Genomic DNA, 22,639 nt, shown 5'->3' with positions numbered 1-22,639 from the left:
GCTTTGCCAGGCCCGCGGAGCAATTGTGGGGCCAGCAATGGCCCATAGGCTTGTAGGATGCACAAGGCTTGGGTAGGTGTGTGTTCTGCATGGCGACTGGCTAAGCGTTCTTTGTTGGATGTTCAAACTCTTAGCCAATTATTTATGGTAAGATATCCAAATTAGCACAAGGCCTTGTATGAACGGTCTATACTTAGGGCTTTTCAGGGTATGATTTCATATACAGTAGCCTATGCATTTTTGAGAAAAATTTGAATAAGTGTATTTGCACATAAAATCCTTTGATGTATGGGAATGGTTACAGACTGAAACCTAAAAAGGGTTATGTCTATATATGCTTATATATGCAGTGGTGTACAGCATAAAGAGATTCCAACACTCTATCTACCTTATTTCAATTAATCATTTCATATTCATGCAAGCTGCCTTAAGGGCCTAAATATGCTACGTGGGAGTACAGGATTTTAACATATACAAAATAAATACAATGCAGATACACGAACAGGTATCTGGCTGCCTTCCTACATACATACAAGATCTCAGTTCTTCATACTTAAGACAGCAAGTTGAATGTTGCTGTCACATTTATGATTGTGATATGTTATTGTTCAAGGATAGCATACTCTGGCTAATGTGAAAGTAACGTATCTCACCATAACATGGCAAGCATTATAATGCTATTATCTTTGAAGTCACTTGATCTTTTTCGTCTATCACCAATGAATCCAAGCTTTGTAAATTAGTACTTTTTTAGACCTGAAGGTGAAAATGGAAAATGGAAGGTGGATTCTATAGCATTATACCCCACTTACGTCCTTCCCCTCCCCATACCTCTCCCTACAATGCACAATTTGAGCACATGAAGGCCTGCTTGTATGTACATATGACCCACAAATTTGACTGAAGTTAAGTTATTTATTCGTTCACTTGGCACTTGAAAAGAATGAGGCACAATATACCACAGACACTCCATCCAATCCCTCCCCCCCAGTATTACTGCAGAAGCCCATGTGCAAACGCTTCATTCCAACACTGGTTGCCCATAAGAAGTTCCCTGTGGATTAAGTTCTTTTGCTTTTGATGGTTGAGGTTGACAATCTGAGTAACTAGAAAACAAACTTTTAAATTTGAACTGTGAAGCCTCTTTTGTGGGTTTCAATGACTGTTATTTTAAGACAATTATTTAAAAGAAAGCAGCAAAAGAAGAAGTGACATTCTTCTGTTAAATACAATGACACAAGCAGAGCACAAATACTCCTTTTCCCTCTTTCATCCTGTGTTTTCTATTATATTCATAATATTCATCAAACCTCCTAATATAGTCTTCATAATAATATATAATCAGTCCACTGTTTATTGTCATTAGAGTAAAAATACAATTTGAGTTTTCAAGGCACAGCAAATATTAGTGAAACATCATTTAGTCTTTTATCTAAGTGCCTTAGGCATAAAAACCAATCCATCACTTTAAATCAATACACTATTCAACCTTGCAAATCCCACTGTCTATAATGTCATTTTGTTTCAATAATCTTTGTTCCCCTACTCTGTTCACAGTACCAATGTTGCAGTAACAACAATAGCAAAATGACTATGAATAAAAATACATTTTTTAAAGTTCAGTGATGGGCACATTCTGCTTGACAAATAAATTGATATGTGTACATGCTGGCTTTCAGCACTTTACAGTGCTGTTAAATATGCGAACCTAGAATACCCAATTACCTTTTCCACTTAAATGAACCATCTATGTTCACTCTTGGAAAAATTAAGAAGCAGAGTCTCAGTTGAAAGAACAAACATTGCAAACTGTAAGAAAAAGAGGCATGCTAAGGTCTCGTAGAAAATTTCTCCACTATCGACCACTAGATGGGAAAAGTTGGCCCAAAACTATGATCCTGTTCTCTCCATGTGAAATATTTCTATGGACAGCATACATTTTTCTTTAACCCACTGTGCTTAGGTAAAGGAATGCAAGAAATGGCTTCTGTCAGTGCTACCATGTCAGACACTGTGTACCACTTGTTTCTGCATGCTTTTGCATCGATGGGATCACCTTGCCCAGGGACTTTGGTGATGGGCAGGATGTAAATTTATATAAGTGAGTAAATAAACAAATAAATAATAAAATCATACAAGGTGGACTGTTGACTGGCTGACATAGACGTTTATCATACTGATGAGATAATTTTGGCTATTTTCTATATTATTGTTGCTTAAGTCCAAATACCTGTTGAAGGTGCCTGGTCAGCTGTTACCTTTGCAAAGGTCCCTTTCTTAACCTCTCTCTAGCTGTAGTTTTCATTTCCCAATGGGCTGCCTACGCAGTGGCGTAGGAGGTTAAGAGCTCGTGTATCTAATCTGGAGGAACCAGGTTTGATTCCCAGCTCTGCCACTTGAGCTGTGGAGGCTTATCTGGGGAATTCAGATTAGCCTGTACACTCCCACACACGCCAGCTGGGTGGCCTTGGGCTAGTCAAAGCTTCTCAGAGCTCTCTCAGCCCCACCCACCTCACAGGGTGTTTGTTGTAGGGGGAAGGGCAAGGAGAGGGTTATTTGAACCTTGGTTATTTGAGAACACACTCACTTCCTTCCAATAATTTGTTTTCAGGACACTGAATGTGCGTTCTTCAAACCATGTGCTCTGCACCAGAAAGATTGTCTGTCATCAAGTAACTCATTCATGTTTCACTGGGAGAGAGCAAATAGTCACAAACATAGTTTTTCTTAGATCAGCAGCTTTTAATGAGAGTGTGAAATATCTTATTGACCTTCAGTAAAAAGCCTGAAAGTAAAGGGATGCCAATAGAAGCTGGTCCAATAAAATGTGGTATCTTACTTACATTCGTTGCCATTACAAATCATAGGGTTAGCTAAATGAGAATAGTTGTGCTAATAATAATGAGGATGCTAGAGTATTGAGCCTTTGCTTTATCTATTTACTGGGAATGACATTACTGCCAATAGTCCAGTGGGTGGGTGTGGGGTTGTTATTACTTTTTATATCAATGAAAAGGGTCCTGTTGAACTCTGTGGGCATAAGATGGGAGTACTACATTTTACTGTCAGTAACCAGTGAAGTATATGCTTGTTTATTTATTTAAAATTTAAAATGTTTATATCTTTTGACTAATACATTTCTCTCAAGGTGGCTTACAAAGAAGGAAACATTCAAAACAGTAAATAAAAAACAACAATGCAATCTAAGTAGTGGGACTACAGCGAGCTGCAGTCTCATTTTGTTTTCTGTTATGCCCTCTCAGGCAGGCAACATAAAGATACAGATGATATTTATTTTGCTATAGCTATAGAGGTGGAGATTTGCATCCTGTTGGGAAAGTTAGTGTGGTCCAGACTAGAACCAGGGTCCAGACTAGAACCAGTGACACCCAGGTTCCCATCCCCACACTTAGCCATAAAGACGACTGCATTCAACCCAACCTACGTCATAGGGTTATCCGGAGGAATTCATAATAATGTACAGTGCACTGAGCTCTTTGGAGGAAGGGTACACTTAAAATGTAAGAACTAAAATAAAGGCATGCTGACACTCATGAGGGACATATGTTATTGAGGTTTTAAATGCACCGCACAGAAATCTAAGACCCAGCAAGACTTTGATAGTTCTGCTGTCACCAGAAGAATTTGACCCTGCTGCACTGCTTTCTGTTGGTCCAGGGTTTTTGCTCATAAAATTTGCATGTGGATGGAAAGCAAGGTATTCTTCCCAGGAATTTGTCTTTCACTATCATTTATTCTAAACTTTCACAGAAAAGCACATAGGGCAACTGGGGATAGGAAATACTGAACTCACACTAAAAGAAAAGAGACAAACTCAAATTCCAAGTATATGTTGGTTGTTGCACCTCCCATGTGAGAGGCCAGCTCTCCGATGCCAGGGACAGCAGACTCCCCTGCCCCGCCCCCCCACCGGTTGGGCTTCCAGCCGGCAGTACCTTCTGCCCTTCCCTCCGGGCAGAGGCGTAGCTAGGGAAAATGGAGCCCGGTGCTAAATCTGAGTTCCCCCCACCCCCAGTGGCCACTGTGATGATGGTTTTGGAGCACTGTGATGCTCCAAACAGCATCACTTTCAATGGTGCTTAAACTAGGGAGCACAGATTCTTCTTTTAAATCCACCTTAGAGAATCTGGGGTCCCCAGTTAAAACAACATTGAAAGTGATGCTGTTTTGGGGTGGATTCTCCCCCACCCTGAAACTGCATCATTTTCAAGGTTTAAACTGGGGACCTCAGATTATCCCTTTAAATCCATGCCAAAGGGGGTAGATTTCAAAGGAGAATCTGCGGAAATTTGGGGGGTGCCTGCTGTCAGGGGTGCAATAGTTAAGCTAGCAGCACCAAACTGTCAGGGTATCTTTAGGAGACTCTCCTGATGATACCACCCTGGTTTGGTGAAGTTTGGTTCAGGGGGTCCACAGTTATGGACCCTCAAAGCTGTAGCCTCCATTCCTCTATTAGCTCCCATTAGAAACAATGGGGGATGGGGGCTCCCCCTTTGGGAGCTCATAACTTTGGACCCCCTGAACCAAACCTCACCAAATTTGGGTGGTATCATCAGGAGAGTCTCCCGACAAATTTCTGAAATGTTGGTGCTGCTAGCCTAAAAGCTGTGCCCCCTACAAACTGAAAAAACACTTTAAAAATACAAACGGGGGGCGGATCTTCGAACATGTAATGGGGGAGTTGAACCCAAACCCCCCCTCCCTTACCCATGTCCTTGCATTAAAACATTCATAATGGCTTAGAATCACTGATTTTTTTAAAAAAAATCATTTTTTTATAGTTTTGGCAGAAATTAGTTATTTAGAAAACTGGCTTGAACATCATTAAATTCTTTATAAAAATACATATGCATACATTCCAATTACAGGTTCTCCACTGAAACACTATAATCTGCTGGCAAAAAAGAAATGAAAAAAAGATGACAATGTTACTTTCATTGGCACTAAAGGGCAGTAATACTTAGTATCACTCAAAATACTGCACATCTCTCTGCATATGTTATGGTACCATGGAATGAACCACCTGAAAACAGAGTGTATTTGTATAAAATGGAACAGAAATACAACTGACCCTTCAGAATGTTAAATATGCATCTGATAATCCATTGAATGACTGCATTTGAAATGGTGTGGCCTCAGACTGACAACAGTTATTAGTCAAAATTAGTCAAAATTTAATATTTGGATGAAAAACAACAACTAAGTACTTACATATTCTTCATAGGCTTCATGTGCTGGAGGAGGAGGTGGTCTGTAACCTGGTACTGCTGGAACTCCTCTTGCTCGAGGGGTTGGAATACCCCTGGCCACAGGTGCCACTGAAAGTACACCTCGGGTCACAGGGGTTCCTCTTGGTGCTTGAGCTCCTCGTCCAGGTGGTGGTGGAGGAACTGCACCTCCACGGCCCCTGAGAATGAACATGGCAATCATATGAATTTCAATTAATGCTCTATACATGAGGTTATCAAATCTGTCACACATTATAGGACTTTTGTTTTGCCATCTGGAACCATAAGAAACAAAAAACATTTTGATTTTTTTCAGTTAATTTGTATCATTAAATGATCACCAGGTAGTAGACAGGTAGTAATGGAAAGATTTCTGGCACAAACATATAGTTCAGTTGATCTGTAACATATGTAGATTGATAAGACCTGGAGAAAGAAAAGCATCTTAATAAATTACATACTTGCTTTAAGCAAGTTCCTTTATCAGCTATCCATAAAATGATCAGCGTAGGTAATCTAGATTGACCTATGAAAAGGTAACTGGGGAAGGATGCACTAAAATCAAATAGCAGTAAAGGGCACATCAAGTTACAATGTAGTATGAGAACTGTGTTCATTTGCATTCTTCCAAGTTGCAATCTGAGATCTGAATCCCAATTTGAATCCAGACATGAATTTCTATTATAACATAACATTAGCCTTTGTTGGCATAACCAGGCAACACATTTCTATTATAAGCAAGTTTTCACTACTGAAAGATTATTCCTAACACCTTTTGCCATGGTTCTAATTGTAACAAAATTCCTTTGTCATTTTGCCAGTGTTGCTATCTCTGGCTGTCCAACATTCCTTGATTTCTCAAATTGATTTTACCTTCAACTCAACCATGTTTTATGAAGTACAATCCAATACTCTTTGGTGCTGTTTACTTGCTTGGGTAGGTCAATAAATCCTTGGGGTTTATTGGTCCTTTTTTGCAATTTTATAAAAACTGCATATAGAGTGTGACAGCAGGAGCCAAATAACACCTTCCAGCTGGGATCTATAACTAGATCTCCCAATATAACAACGGCATAGAACCCAGTTTAGAGCAAGGCTATTACAGTTAGGCGGGTTTAAGTCATCTCCTCCCCACATTATTTCTCTGACAGAAATCTCCCCTCACCATTACCAGTCCTAGTGGAAGGAAAAGAAAAGTACAATAAGAGCAGCAGTCTTTACTACTGTTCTGCTATTGTGGCTATCTACTATTTCTTGGATAGGATTCCTATTGGGAAAACAGGGGAAAGAATAAACTATACCGGTAGAACAGAAGATCTGATCACAGATTCTGAATATGACATATAGCTTTGTCCTAATCATTAGTAATTGTAAAGATTTAGATATTTTTACCAACAGAATACAAAAAGGTTTGAAAACATAGAACTTAACTCATTAGGGGTTTTTTTTGGGGTGGGGGAGACATTAATAATCCTCTGTAATAGCCTCCTCAAATCATCAATACAGGAATTAGGAATCACCATGAGGTCTGGTGTTATTTATTTATTTTTAAATACAAGAGTGAGGGAATTTAGAGAGAGGAATTCTATCCAAATCACAGTGGAGTTTAAAAACACAACTTTGAAAATTAAATTTAAAGAACTTGATTTGCTCAGTTCACCATAATGAAGACTGACAGGGAATATGATTTCTCTATAAATACCAAGGGCAGAAGAGAGAATATCACAAACATGGAAGAATGAGCTGAACAAACACTGAACAAATACTGGCTGTTGAACAAATAGATATGAGTTGCATTTGGGCAAGAAAACAGTCGCTGTTCTCCAACTGTAAAAGTGATTACATGAGTCGGGTAAATTAACATACATTCGGCTTGATGTAAATGTTCCTGCATTCAATGATGTATCATATGGTTGGAACAATAAACAGTTGAACAGCCCTATATAAATCTTGGTCATGATTGGTTGCCCCATATCAAAAATGATATTGTAAAGTTGGAAAAATCGCAGAAACAAGCAACCAAAATGACCAAGGATCCAGGAGAACCTTCCCTATAAGGAAGGGCTAAAGAGCTTGATGCTTTGTAACGTAGAAGAAAACAGAACAAATGAGCATTTATAAAATTTCGTATGCTGTGGAGAAATTTTAGGTTTGGATCCAACTAACTTTTCTGCTGGTGAAAACAGGTGACCACTCAAAAAGGTTATGTTGCGAATTTACATGGGCAAACGCCATAAGGGACAGGGGTTTTAGGAAGGCACAGAATTGGATGGGACTGAGTGAAAAACATGGCTGGATCCAAACTTCTGTTTTCATCTCTCAAAACATAAGGGCATCCTTCAGAACACAAACAAAAACATGTCTCCCTGAAACACAAAATTAAACCAGTGGAATTGCTCCAGAATGTAGCTAGAAAGACTTTAAAGGTGAACCAGGCAAATTTATAGGAGAACTATCCATCAACAGATACTAGAAGTAGTAAGCTGCAGAATCTTGGGCCCTTTCCGCACTGGCCATTTACAGTGCCCTAGGGACGGCAAAAACACCGTCCCTAGGGAGCTGTTCGCATGGGAGGCGCAGCTGCTTCGCAGCTTTTTGTAAATTTTTAGTGTTTTTTTCAGTTTTTGTCCTGCATGGGGTGCAGTTTTTAGGATAGCAGCACCAAATTTTCAGGGTATTTTCGGGAGACTCTCCTGATAATACCACTCAAGTTAGGTGATGTTTGGTTCAGGGGGTCCAAAGTTATGAGCTCCCAAAGGGGGTGCCCCATCCCCCATTGTTTCCAATGGGAGCTCATTGGAGATGGGGGCTACACATTTGAGGGTCCATAGCTTTGGACCTCCTGAACAAACCTGGGAGGTATCATCAGGAGAGTCTCCTAAAGATACCCTGAAAGTTTGGTGCTGCTAGCTTAAGAATTGCACTCCTGACAGTGGGCACCCCCCAAAATTCCTCAGATTTTCCTTTGAAATCCACCCCCTTCGGCATGGATTTAAAGGGAGAATCTGAAGTTCCCAATTTAAACATTGAAAGTGATGCTGTTTCAGGGTGGGGGGAAATCCACACAAAAACAGCATCACTTTCAATGTTGTTTTAACTGGGGACCCCAGATTTTCCCTTTAAGGTGGATTTGACAGGAGAATCTGTGCTCCCTAGCTGAAACACCATTGAAAGTGATGCTGTTTGGGCATGGATTCCAGCATCACAGCGGCCGCCCATGGGGGCACCCCCTGCAGAACTCAGATTCAGCACCGGGCTCCATTTTCCCTAGCTACGCTTCTGCATCTCAGTCCCATGACCTGAGCGGAAGCCAGACTAGAAGGGATCCAACACTTCAGTATCTTCCAGGAAGCTGAGCCGCCACTGCTCTGTCAATTACCTTACCCAGGAACGGAAGGTTCGATACTGGGCAGTAATTGGCCAGATCCTGAGGATCTAAACTTGGTCTTTTCAAGAGGGGGCAGACCACTGTCTCTTTCAGCCAACCTGGGAAACCTCCTTGCTCAAGAGAGCTATTGATGATATCCAACAGGTGGTTCTGTAACCTATCCTTGCAATCTCTTATCAACCAGGAGGGCACGGATCAAAAGGACAAGTGGTAGGTCTTACAGCTAACAGAAGCCTGTCCACGTCAGAGGGAGTAAGCAGGTTGAAATGGTCAAAACTAGGACCAAAAGATGGGCAAGGGGCTTCTAGTTCCTTTATTGTATCAATCGTGGCTGGCAGAGCCTGGTGGAGAGACAAGATCTTGTCTGGAAAAAAGCTTGCAAATGCCTCACAACTAAATACCAATTCATTATGTTTAGGACTGATAAATGTGGTTGTCGGGGTCCGAATTACGCTAAACAATTAGTTTCAACAGTTAAATTGAGGTATGAAGCAGCCTTTCCATGAGAGGAATATACCATCAGCATGTGGAAGGCACCTTGGGAATCAACCCGATATGTTTAAATATGGATGAAACCATTGTAGAACTATTGTAGAAAACCAGAGCACTTTGAGCTTCTTCTGAATCAGGAAGCAGAAGTTTGAATGAATGTTTCTATTGATAAAAGAATTAGTAAACAGATAAGTCATCTGACCTTGAGGGGGCAGCAGGAGGAACCCGGATCCCTCTTCCTCGAAGGCCTCGTCCACGAGTTGAATCTTCTGAACCATTTAAATATGATAATTCCCTCAATTGCTCCTGACGAATTTCATCATTATAATCCTGAAAAGCAGAAGGCAAAATATTGGTCTGTACAACTGGGGTCACATATTTTGAAAGCTCATGGTATTTTCCAAAAGAAAATGTTTTCCAAAAAACCTAAACCAATATCCCTTTTGCAAAAGCAAGCAATTTTTGTTGTTATTTTATTTACCTGTATGAAGTGCATTAAGTACTGCTTATACGACAAATCTAATCAAAAGTTGTGACTCCCTAATAACTCTTCTAAGGATTTCAGTCTTAAAGCTGCAGACTTATGTACACTTCCTTGGGTATCTGATGAAAGGAGTTTTGATTCTTAAAAACATATACCCCAAAATCTTGTTTGTCTATAAGATGCTCCTAGACCAGTGATGGTGAACCTTTTTGAGACCGAGTGCCCAAACTGCAACCCAAACCCCACTTATTTATCGCAAAGTGCCAACCCAGCAATTTAACCTGAATGCTGAGGTTTTAGTTTAGAAAAAAACGGTTGGCTCCCTCCTTCCTCGAGCAGGGGTCAGCCTGATGTAGCCTCCAACAAGTCCCGCGTGCACCACTCTGTGCCTCTCTAGCATCTCTGCCTCCTCTGCACCCCCCCCCTCGGGCAGCAGCCACCCAGAGCACAGGCACCAGGCCCACCAGCTGAGTCCTCCCTGCTCATCGCGGTGCACACACGTCATGCTCGGTGGCCCAGGCCAACCTAGATGTGAATGTGTGGGGGGGTTAATTTACCGCCCCCCACATGACGAACTTTGTGTGCGCGTGCCCACAGAGGAGGCCCGTGCCATAGGTTCGCCATCACTTTCCTAGACTAACTGACTTCTTAGGGAGCAAGGCATGTTGCAGTCAATGAGTTGTGAGGGAGGCATTGGAACACTATACCTCTGGTGGCACCTTTCTCAGCATTGGCCATACATTTCACCCAGTGATCTCAGGACTAAGAGGGGACATGGTTTGCAATACTTTATTCCTCCTACCCTCACTGTTTGTGGAGGATACAAGAGTGCTGTTTTCACTGGCTCCTTCTCTGCTGTCCTCTGCCTGCTGCAGTCTTCCTGAAGGATTCCTCTTCCCATGGTAGGATGCCAGCTGAGGCTGAGCATTCATCCCCCCCGCCCCCGGCCGCAAATCCTGCCAATGAGCTGTTGTGGAGGTGGTCTCTTTAAAATTCCCAGGGGCTGCATGACTCCACTTCCAGTGAGCATGGGAAGCACCATGCCCCTGAAAAGGGGCCATACTGGTTAGTCTCTGGCATTCAAGGTCTAGTCTGAACAAGAAACCAGTATGGATCTACACTAATTGCACTTGAAGTACACCCTACAAAAATCTAAGATGATTTATGACAAGAAGCACTTGATCAGCAAAGACCTCGAATCAGTGAACATCAGAGATTGGGCATGATTCCATTCTCTCATGCACTTACAGGGCACCTTTACCCAGCTCTCATTTGGAAAATCAAAGTGGGTAAGTAAGCTCATTTAAATTGAAAATTAATTAATTACATATTTGATAGCAGTACAAGCAATTAATTTTATGATCTTTGACCACTTATGTCATGAAATAATTTTCTTCACCATAAAACTGCAAATATCTTCTACTCATAGCCATCTGCCTTCAAGACTTCAAAATCATGTGGTTAATAGGTAGTACTTTACCCAGTACAGTAGCATGAGATACAGTCTTTCATATAAAATGTCAGTGTACTAAAACCAGAGCACTTTGAGCTTCTTCTGAATCAGGAAGCAGAAGATTGAATGAATGGTTCCACTGATAAAAGAATTATATAAAATGTCAATCGTTGAAAATGTGCAGTGATTCCATCAAATTTATTTGCGTAATGTACATCAGCTCTTCCCTCTTGAGCTTGCTGCCTTACTAGAAAGACTCTTTTGTATTTACTGGCTTTCAGGCACTAAAATAATACAGTAGACTAAACTTTCATAAAAATACAACTCAAACGACATCTGCCTTTTCAGCATCCCAATACAGTGACTGGTAGCCACAGAGGAAGAAAAACCAGGGTTTTTTTTAAATATCACTTTCTGCTGTATTTATTAGAAATACCATAGCCAATTTTTAATTGCAAATCCTGTGTCTGGGTGGAGTTCATTGTCCAGTTTTATTTAGAGCATGTTCTGCTACTGCAGATTTTTTGGGATGGTTAAGCTGACAGTGTCTCTTTAATATGAGTCTGAATGCTGCATTTTGTAGCCATCAAAGTCCAAGCAGAGCAACTAAAACAATCCATCATCAAGTCCAAGCAGAGCAACTAAAACAAACAGCAATTGAAAATGTTAAAAAGCTAATTTTAAAAAATGAAACTGGTTAATGTATTGTCGAAGGCTTTCACGGCCGGAATCACTTGGGTGCTGTGTGGTTTCCGGGCTGTATGGCCGTGTTCTAACAGCATTCTCTCAAACTATCACTGAAAACCTCAGTCTGGAATAGAATGAGCTGCCCAGGACCCAACACTGCCATGTATACTTTTTTTTTAGTATTCGGCTTGGGGTTTATGACTCTATTTTGTATTTGGGGCCAAAAAACGTCTGTGAACTTAGGCACACCATGAGACGGAGGGTATAGTAATTAGGCAAACCTTCCAAATACTGATTGTTCATATACTGTCTTGACCCTTGAATAATTTTTCTGCCTGTCCAAGAGCAGTACTGGGAAGGGGCATTTTGGACTGTGGAAGAAAGGCAGATGGGAAAGTCATGCTGCACAGAGGGAAATGCCTTCTATCAGCACCAATTTCGAGGTTTTAGAGTAACAGGGAAGCCTGGACTGGGAGGACTTCCAGGTGAGCCCAGAGTTGGCAGTTAGCTAAGTCAGTCTGCATAATAAAGCTCAGCTCTTCTTTCTATTACTAGCAATAACTGGAGTCACTTACGCAAGTGTGCCTCATTCACTAGCCAACAACACATAAGCCACTGTATTGTATTTTAAAGGATTTTTTTTGTTATTTGTAAACTGTCTTGAATTTAAGGAAGGTGATTTATAAATGCTTAAATAGAGAAATAAAACTTGGAGTTATTCGACACAGCCAATTATTACATCACAGGCCTAGTTCCAGTTTCTTCTCATCATTCCCACTCAGTTTTTAAGCACTTATGATGTAATCCTCTTACTAGTTAGTAAGAGCCACAGAACTCATTGGGTATTTCTGCAAACATATCTATGTGTCATCTGCACGATTGTGGCACCCAGACAGATTAAACAGAAGAGAGAACATCAGCATATTGGTAGCAATCCTCTCTGATTCTTGCACAACTTTGTCCAACAGTATGATATACACATTAATCAGAATGGGGGCCAGAATGGGTTGGGATGGGATAAAGTGAGAAATTTATAACAATCAATAAGAAACACTAGGAAACATCCTTTATTCATGAATAAGTAATATCTTTGTCATGCTTTTGTGACACTTGGTAGACTAACTTAACAGTTTTACAAGGGAACCTGCTGCTTTGTTTCATTCTATCTCCCTCTCCTGAATACTGTATAGCTCTGTAATTTGAATAGCTGCCTATTTAACAGCAAGTGCTGATGTGGAAAATTAAATATATTACTGTGATGGAAACTATGGCATGGTCACCCTTTTAGCTATGGCAGACTGCCTCCTAAAACAGATGTTTAATAATGAATTTCCTAGATTAAGGTGGCCAAGTACTGAAACGCTTACTGCAGGTTAGCATATGAGATGTAAAGACATTATTTAAGAACCTATCCACAGGAACTTCAGAACAGCTTTACAGGAAAGATTTTTTTTAACTCTATGAAACTATGCTTCACGATGAATGGAGGACAACAAGACTGATATTAAAACAAAAATAGGTCTACTCTACCTTTTGACCCTCTCCTATAGAATCGCAAATAAGTATAAAGCAATTAACTCTATGAGTCAGTCCAGTAAGATATTGCTCAAACGCAGAAGCCTGGAAGAATCAGTAGCAGAGTTTCATACTTGCTGCCATTGGACCCTGTTCTGGTGGAACCCATGGGAGCCAGATGCCACTCCCCGACAAGAGTACAACTACTAAAGATACATAGGTGCCGTATCTTCCTTTGTATCATTTTAGTGATATTAGAACATATCTGGTTTTGGCATGATAGCACAGCAGCATTGATATTCCAGTGCTTCCTCCACATTTGTATGGCCACAACTATGGACTTGTGGCATGATAATAAGCACCCTCTTTCAATTTTCTGCCATTTCTTGACACCTTTTTTTGGGAAAAGATCATCTGATTCATCTGGCATCAAGTAGGTCATCTGACACACGGAAAATGGATTGTCTAGCTCATCCACTGTGAAAGAAGGCTGCAATGGAAGACTGAGGAAAACAAGCTGAAATTGAATCCAGGCAAGATGGAGGAGATGCTGGTTGGTACAGCTAATTTCCTAGAAGGAATTGTTTTAGATTTCTTCCTATTTGATCAGGTACAAAGTCAAGCGATGCTCTTAAATCCATCTGTTCTCTTTAAGAACAGGCTCAAGCTGTGGCAAAAGATGCCTTTTTCAGTTATGGATGAATAAGAAATAGCCCTACATTCTGAACAGAGTAGATCTAATCAAGCTGATCCACGGTACTGTGATCATGAGTGTCAAGAAAAGCAGCCCAGGCTTTTGCCACCCGGCTCACATGGATTCTTCAGAGTAAGTGGACACACAGCAGACCAAATAATTTTTTTAAGTTTTATTTTTAAAAAAGAAAATAAAAAGTCAGCATGAAAAGTCCTTCCACATGAAGGACACATCTGCATAAATAGCACAAAATTGGCTGAAACATGAGACAGGATTAAGCACTCACAAATATGCAAATATTAGCACAGCCCTTGAAGTCCATTTGGTGTGGGCCTTAATTTCTTCCAGCAAGCATAAGTCAAACAGAAGGTACAGCATTTCAGGTAGGTTCAGAATAGAATATCAACTTGGACCTTGCCTTGGACCTGCCTATCTAAGGGACCGTCTCTCCCTGTATCGCCCCTCTAGGCCCCTCTGCTCTTCGAAGGCGGACCTGCTGGTGATCCCTGGCCCCAAAGTGGTCCGGTTGGCCTCTACAAGGGCCAGGGCTTTTACAGTCCTGGCCCCAACTTGGTGGAACAGGCTCCCAGGTGAGATCAGAGCCTTGCGGGACATACGGAGTTTCCGCAGGGCCTGTAAAACGGACCTGTTATGCCAGGAATTTGGCCAGCCAGGGTAACATCAATATCCCGCCATATAGTAAACATCTGGCCTCCTGTGGGCACGTGAAAGGGGGAGGGGTGGGAATTGAAGCCATCTGCCATTTATATGTGGTTCTTTTATTATGGGCAGTAATTGTTTTAACTGATTTTAATGTATGATTGATGATGGACACCGCCCTGAGCTCTTTGAGGAAGGGCGGTATATGAATTTGAAAAATAAAATAAAAATAAATAAAATCTAGCCTCATAGTAAGTTTTTTATAACAATTCACCAATCACAGTCAGGTGAATCTAATTCAACCAATTAGAGCCAAATTTGAATGGAACTTCTCAGAGCCAAGCTTATGATCATACTTACACGTTGGCCAATTAGTGACGGACCAACACACATAATCACAATATCTCTTTAATATTTTGAGAGACTGAGATAGGTAGCTAATACTCCCTGCTCGTTCTCACAACATCAAACAGGTGAAACAGAATCTAATCAGGACAGGGCCCTCCGATTAAAGTAGACAGAAAAATTTCACAGCCTGAGCAACTTGACCAAAGTTCTGACAATGATTGAATTTCTTGGCAATGAGGTTGGATTACACTATGTGGGGCTGCAATTGACATCAACATGGAAGTCTCAATTGGAATACAATTTTTTTTTAAAATTATGTTACTTGAAGGGTGGTTCTGTATGGGTTATTTGCTGTTCGATGTTGTTGGGAAGCATTATATTTACATATTATTATACAAAAATATGTATGAAGTTCTCTGAATTTCCAAGTGTCATTTTTTAAAGTACATCTCTAGTCCCTCTCCTTGTGGAGATATATGGTAACAAGCATAGCCTGTTAAAATCAATCATGATAACTAGGTCAATATGATCCATAAATGGACCAGATGGCAATTAGACATTTCATCTTTCTTAAACATGTTATAACCATCATCTGACTCGTAATGTATTTGAGAGATTCTATTTTTTTTTTAAAAAAAAAAACCCCTTTGCAAATGTATCAAAACTAATTTTGTGGTTTTGGGGACAATAAAGGCTTAGATTTAGAAATCATTAGATACCAAAATACTTTAAACACTGAAGTTGCTGAACCATACATCTTCCAGTGAACTCTACAGGACACTTCGTAAGATTCAGTATCAATCACCCAAGACATCTCACAGCCTTCATCATGTCACCCAGCTCAGTGGTAAACCTTGGGGCCAGGTTCCCTACTGACTGCCTCTAATATTACACTTGTGCAAACACCATTGCACTGGCTGTAAATTTGTTTCCAGGGTCAAATTCATGTGCTGGTTCAAGCCCTTTATCAGTTGGGACTCATGTAATAGCAACATCTTCTAATATAAATTTGTGCATCTTCCTCTTTCTCTCTCTTTACCGATTGTTTATTCCCCCATTTTGCTCTCCTGGCTACCACCAGAAACTAGAACTTCATTTGTTTTACCAGCCCTCTGGAACAGCCTCTCTGAGGCGGAGTAGTATAATCAAGAGCTGAAGTAGAGATTCACAAGCCTATATGTAGCTCGCTGTTTTTGAAGAATCCTGCTCAATCCATCTCTGTGTTCTTTTTCCAAAAGTCAACATTTGGATGATTCTTTTATAATAGTGTTCAATTTGTTCCATATATTTTTGGCATCTATTTTTTTCAGCTGTCAGTTTTAACTGACCTTTTTAAAGAAGTCAATTTTTAAAAACATTAACTATTTTTAAAAATAAATATAGTCTTCACATAGAATATTTTTATCTCCTTCCCATGTTTTCCAATGGGCAGGTATTATCCTCTGTTTTGTTGATTTTTATTCCCACTGCAAACTAGACTTTTTCTTATTATGCAGTATCTATTACTCTCAGAGGCCCTTTATGGATACAGTGCACAGTTGTCAACTTCACAGTGGGGTTTCCCTGCTCTTTTTTTAAAAAAATGGAATTCTTTTACTGTGAAGTGTCTCCTGTTGAGCCAAACTGCCATTTTACCCCCCACCGCCTTCAGTGCAACCTCTATCTGCGGAGGTTGCTCTCTGCTGCCTTGTGTGTGTGTGTGTGTGTGTGTGTTTGTGCTATCTTGAGTCTAGCATTATTTTGCTAGACCATGTAAACTTCCATGTAGATTTTACCAGTATATTGCTCCAGTGATAGATAGGCAGCATTAATTTTTTTCAAAAAGTAAAGCTCTGAAATGCTACCCTGAAGAGTATGGGAAACTGCTGTTGGGTGAGGAGGGAAAAGTGGGGAAGAGTGAGAAAACCTGATGTAATCCAAATGCATTCTGTCTCCCTTCCCTTTCCCTGAAAAGAGAGAAAAAAAGTTATACTGTCAGAGGTTTTGGAAACCATTGAGATTTTCTGATTTGAGGTGCGGTGAGTTCAGAAGAGGAGAAAATATGTGTGTAACTGGGAATCCAAACTCAAAGATAATGTACACTCACTTTTTGAGGCTGAAAAAAGCAGCCTATTTACAGTTCAGGTTAAATCTGCCTGAGGAACTACAGTTCCCAGGAGACCTTGGGGCTCACAAGGTCTCCTGGGAAGTATAGTTCGTCAGGCAGTTTTTTCCCTGTGAAGAGAAAACTGTGAAGAGGCTGCTTTTTCCAGCCTCAAAAAGTACTAGAAATAGAAAAGGAATGTGGGTAAGTGTGGGAAGGGGGGGCGGGGGTGTGTGCCGTGGGGGGGCACTGTGGGGGGGGAACACTACGCACCAGGCGCAGTTTGGGCCAGCTTCGCCCCTGCCTGTCAGAAACTCTGCCTCTTTCTAAAACTCTACCAACTCCCAGTCTGTCACTCATACTCAAAGACTGTGGGAGGAAAACACTTTAGATTAAGGTTTTTCTACCTCTGCCTGCTCCTTAGGTCCATCTCAATAATGTATAAGGGAGACTGCATAAACCCATATCTAACATCACACACTGTAACCTTGATCAAAATAAAAATTCTTTGTGAAACTATTGTCTACATTATGAAATATATTTGATACAATATAGAATAGTTTAAAAAACTGCTAAAGATCAGAAGAGGATATTTGGTCTGAGACCTTAGAAGAAGGCAGAAAACATGCACTGCTCATAGCAGAAGTTGAACATAAAAAACCACACAGAATGCACCCAAATCACACAATAAACGAAGATAGTGCATTTAAAAAAAATAGCCAGAATACAACAGAATAAACAATTTTGTTAATATCAAAAAGAGAAAATATGACACGTGGCTTCCTTTTAAGCACTGAATGAAATCAAACACGATCAGTGGTTGATAATATGTTCAACAACTTAAAATAATCCATTGAAATCATACTATGAATTAACCATAAATTTGAGTTCTTCCCTAACTTTTTGTCAGCTCACCATGCTTTGGGGGTTGAACCAAATGTATTTTAATCATCCCCATGGCATCAGGCAATCAAACTCAAAGAAAATAACAGCTTTTTTCAAAGATCAATATATGTCATCACCTCCCCACATACACTATGTTTAACACTCAAATAAAAGATTTAAAAGGCACATTGACATAAAAGCACACTTACAGAGAAAATCTTATTAAGTGTTAGATGCTTATATAAAGCGTCTAAGAATCGTAGGGTATGAAGCAGGCTTTTGTGTTGTGCAGATTTCGAGATTCTACCAATCCAGAAACAGATTTGGTGAGATGGGAGAGAAGATGTAGATGTTTTTCTACTTCAGTTGGTGTACAGTTCCTCAATAAAAGTTACTGTAGTTTCAGTCATATAAAAATGCATTTATCTTGGACAGTCATGGGTAGTGAAAGATAAATTACTTCTTGGAATTCAAGGTGCCGCAGTAGCCTTTAAGTTTTTGTACCTTGAGGCAAACCTAAATGCCAGATGATTTCACTGGAGAAAGTCAAGAGTCACAGCAGCACATTTCTTATATCTTTATAACTGCATTTTTATATTCATTAAAATTCTTTCAGTTATACTTGTACAATAGTAATTTCAAGATCAGCGAAAGCAAGTGTCACATTTAGCAGACGTTGAGATGCTGCTTATCAGAAATTAAATTATTGTCCATACAAGTGAGCGAGGATGGATGTTTTCAAGGCAATCAATTTGAACGTAACTATGAACAATAGTATTACATAGATGCTGCATGTAGTAGAGGACCCCCCCCCCCATTTTTGCACACATACCCCAGCACTATTTGATAAGCCAGTGGGGGAACATAGGGCTTACTCTGGGGAGGTGATGACTCTCACATTCAATCTGTTTGTGGATTAGGGACTTCTTGTCTGGACGTTCCCAGAGGGTTAGACTGGGAAATCGGGTTTCCTCAGTTCTTACTCTAAATATGGGAACGCCACAGGGCTGTGTGTTGAGTCCTTTACTGTTCACCCTTTATACATATGATTGTACTCCTGTCTATCATAGTAACACCATTATCAAATTTGCTGATGACACAACGGTGGTGGGGCTCATCTCTGGAGGGGATGAGTCTGCCTATCGGAATGAAGTGGACCGACTGCTCTCATGGTGCAGGGAAAATAACCTGGTTCTTAACACTAACAAGACAAAGGAGCTCATAGTGGACTATAGAAGGAATAGCTCAGAAATTCAGCCCTTGACTATAAATGGAGATCAAGTGGAGCGGGTGGCTAGTTTTAAATTTCTGGGCTGCTATGATTAAAGAGGATTTGACCTGGGGAGTACAGACTGTCAGCGGTGGTTAAGAAAGCCCAGCAAAGAGTGGCATGCAGCAAAAGTAATGTCATCACACCACCAATGACCACGGGACACTGGTATTTTGGCAAAACTATACGGTAAAACCACTTCTACCTTAGAGTTTTGCCCAAATACCAGAGTATCTCCATGCTCATTGGGGATTCAGTGACATCATTTCTGGTTCACACTGAATATGATGTCATAGCATTTTGGACATTGGGATCTCGGAGTTAGTTTACTGCCTTAAGTTCCCCCTGATCCATGCCAGTTGCTGGCAACCCTAGTTTGAACAAAATTAATATATGAAGTAATAGTTCTCTCTTTATGAGATTTCAGTTATTCAATCCAAGTTAATATGAAAATAGAAGAGGAGGACCCACAAGGAGTTATAGGGAGCATCTCATTTTCCCCTCCCCCACTATTTCTTCTTTCTCTTCCCTGGCAGCCCCCATAGCCTCTCTCCTTTTTCTGCTTCTAGACAATCTATTTTTATCGCCCCCCCCCCCCACCTTCAGCTTTCCTTCCTTAACTCCTCCTGGTAGCTTCTTCTTGGGAAAACTCTAGCCAGGTTGTGTGGTGCTAGCTGATCTGAGCCCAACTGCATGATGCGACACCAGCAGGAACTTGAATGGGGCATCTCATTTCCCCCTCCCCTATTGTTTCTTATTTCCTTCCTCCTAACAACCTTATATAGACCTCTTCCCCTGCTTTCTTCTTTCCTTCCCACTCACCAATTAACCTAACTTTTATCTGCTCCCCATCTTCATCCATAGTTACTTCACTTATATTCTGACTTTTCAAAATGGAGACTCAAAACAGTTTACATCAGTGGTACTCAACCTGGGGGCCGGGACCCCTTTGGGATCGAACAACCCTTTCACAGGGGTCACCTAAGACTCTTTGCATCAGTGTTCTCCATCTGTAAAATGGATAAATGTTAGGGTTGGGGGTCACCACAACATGAGGAACTGTATTAAAGGGTCACAGCATTAGGAAGATTGAGAACCACTGGTTTACATCATTCTCCTCTCTTCTATTTTATCCAGTGGTGAAGCTCCCACGGGGACATCCGGGGTGCTTTGTCCCGAGTGCCACCAAAAGAAGTCACGTGGGGGGCGCAAAATAGCCAGACCACACACACCCCCTTCTTTCCTGGCGCGCCCTAATTATCTCCGTCTCTCCCAGGGCTTTTTTTTTTAGCCGAGAAAAGTCAATATTAGGCTTTTAAAAAAAGTCCTGGGACAGGCAGAGATAATGAGGGCGCGCCAGGCAAGGAGGAGGGGGCGTAGTCTGGCTATTTTGCGCCCCCCATGCCCAGAATGGAGGCTGCAGCGCTCCTCTTGGCACTATGGGTTTGCTCTTTTTTTTTTAGCTGAGAAAGGAACCTTTCTCAGTTTAAAAAAAAGAGCAAGCCCATAGCGTGGAGTTTAGAGGCTGCAGCACCCCTCTCTTGCTCTCAGGAAGTCCCTCTGGGAGAGAAAGGGGCGCTGAAGCCTCTAAGCTCCGCGCTATGGGCTTGCTCTTTTTTTAAACTGAGAAAGGTCCCTTTCTCAGCTTAAAAAAAAGAGCAAGTCCATAGTGCCGAGCTTAGAGGCTGCAGCATCCCATCTCCTCTCAGAAAGTCCCTCTGGGAGAGAAAGGGGCACTGAAACCTCTAAGCTCGGCACTCTCCTGCTACAGGAGCCGACAGCGCCAAGGACCCCCTCTGCTCCACGGAGAAGAAGGCTCAGCTCCCTGCTCCATGGGGCAGAGAGGGGAATGGTGGCCTGCTCAGTGCCTCTTGCTCTCCTTCCGTGGGAGCCACTGCCCCAGCAGGGAAAACTTCCTCTGCACTGGTGGCCTCCACATTTTCTCACCCCTACGATCCCTGTGCCATGGCCACCCCAAAGCACCGTCATAACTGCTAGGTTAGGTAAGTGGTGGCGCGCACGTGGGGTGTGTGTGGAAAACTCGGAGGCCGCCTCGGGCGCAGCTTTGCCCAGCTACGCCTCTGATTTTATCTTCACAACAACTCTGGGGGTAAATTAAACTGAGAGTGTATAATCGGCCCAAGGTCACCCAGCGAGCTTCCATGGCAGAATGGTGATTCTACTTTGAAACACTAGCCACCACTATCCCTGCCTTTTTACTGACAAAAACCAACAGTTGAAGGCTACCAATACTACTGAGATTGCCTTGCAATGTTCCCTGAAAGCATCTATTTCTTAAAGTTACAGGTGCTCTTGTTATCATTTTTGATCCTCCCAATGTATTTTTTAAGATTTCAAATATTCCTGCAAACCTGGAGCTATTTTCAGATTTGTAGAAAGATCTGATCTGTCGGTCCAAACCAATCTCTGGATTTAACTATCCATAAATGGGTTCATGTTGAGAACCAGATATATTGATGCAAAACAATGGTTTGCATATAGAAGCCAGGTGTTCTATGGAAGATGTCCTTTGTCACCAAGAATAAGAACATTAAACAGGGTATTATTACCTTGGCAAATCTTTGATACAAAGATAGAGACGTTAGAAAGCTCTGATAGAAAGGTTGGTGATGATTATAATGTCAAGAAAACCCGTTATAGAATGTACTTCCTGCCTTTTGGAAAATGTAGTGTCAGTGAAAAGCTTTAGGGATAGAATTTAATTATTCAAAATCCTTTATCAAGTTAACCATGTTAACAGCATAACATCATATAACTGAGCAAAAATGCATACAAAAAGTAGGTGAATAAGACGCCATCTATAAACAAAATGCTGCCAGTTTGTAACCCAGCTGGTAAAGTCCCAACACACATGGAGAAGGTCACTATAAATATGTGAGCAAAATACACCTGAATGGAACTTCCTTGACAATTCTCCAATAAACATAGGATAGAAGGATGCAGTCAAGCGAGAGACAGCCAGAAAGATGAAAAATCATCCATATCCACAAAGCCATGTGGCATAGCCTGCTCAGAATGGTTTCTTGTTAACATTCCATTTGTTCATAACCCAGGATTAAGTTGCAGCATTTGCAATAATATGTGTGATAGCTTTCCACTGAGGAAGACATTTGTTGAAACTGAGGATCTTATCCATGGAAGCCTATTTTGGACTACAACGACTTTGTGGATTTGGATAATTTTTCATCTTGTTGGCTGATTCACCATATGATTTTAAGCTGCCATGAGTATATAATAACATAGAAATGATCAATCCATTTTGTACTGCGCTTTTATATCTTACTGCACTGTAATACATATTTGCACAGTCTATGCTTCCACATGTTTTCTTATTTTTTCAGTAGCCTATAATTTTTTCTTCTGTAAACACTGTATCTCATTGGTTTTCTCTCTCTAGATGTACATACAAA

At 41.0% G+C, this 22,639-nt stretch overlaps 1 protein-coding gene across 19 annotated transcripts in view; it reads right to left on the bottom strand.

Annotated features, from left to right (window-relative positions):
- KHDRBS2 (KH RNA binding domain containing, signal transduction associated 2) overlaps positions 1 to 22,639 on the bottom strand; it is a 529,409-nt gene that overhangs the window by 188,268 nt on the left and 318,502 nt on the right. For all 19 annotated transcript variants that reach the window (XR_007244530.1, XR_007244520.1, XR_007244524.1 and 16 more), the window contains 2 exons: positions 9,332 to 9,459; positions 5,233 to 5,428 (listed from right to left, as the gene is read on the bottom strand). Coding sequence is in view for 2 of the 19 variants with exons in the window: in XM_048496577.1 (XP_048352534.1) it covers positions 5,233 to 5,428; positions 9,332 to 9,459 (324 nt within the window). In the remaining 17 variants the exon portion in view is untranslated. The remainder of the gene's footprint in view (positions 1 to 5,232; positions 5,429 to 9,331; positions 9,460 to 22,639) is intronic.

Source organism: Sphaerodactylus townsendi, linkage group LG01 (assembly GCF_021028975.2).
Source record: "Sphaerodactylus townsendi isolate TG3544 linkage group LG01, MPM_Stown_v2.3, whole genome shotgun sequence".
NCBI classification, from domain to species: domain Eukaryota; kingdom Metazoa; phylum Chordata; class Lepidosauria; order Squamata; family Sphaerodactylidae; genus Sphaerodactylus; species Sphaerodactylus townsendi.
Note: the sequence above shows the minus strand (reverse complement) of the source record. Positions and strands in the feature narration are given on the sequence as shown.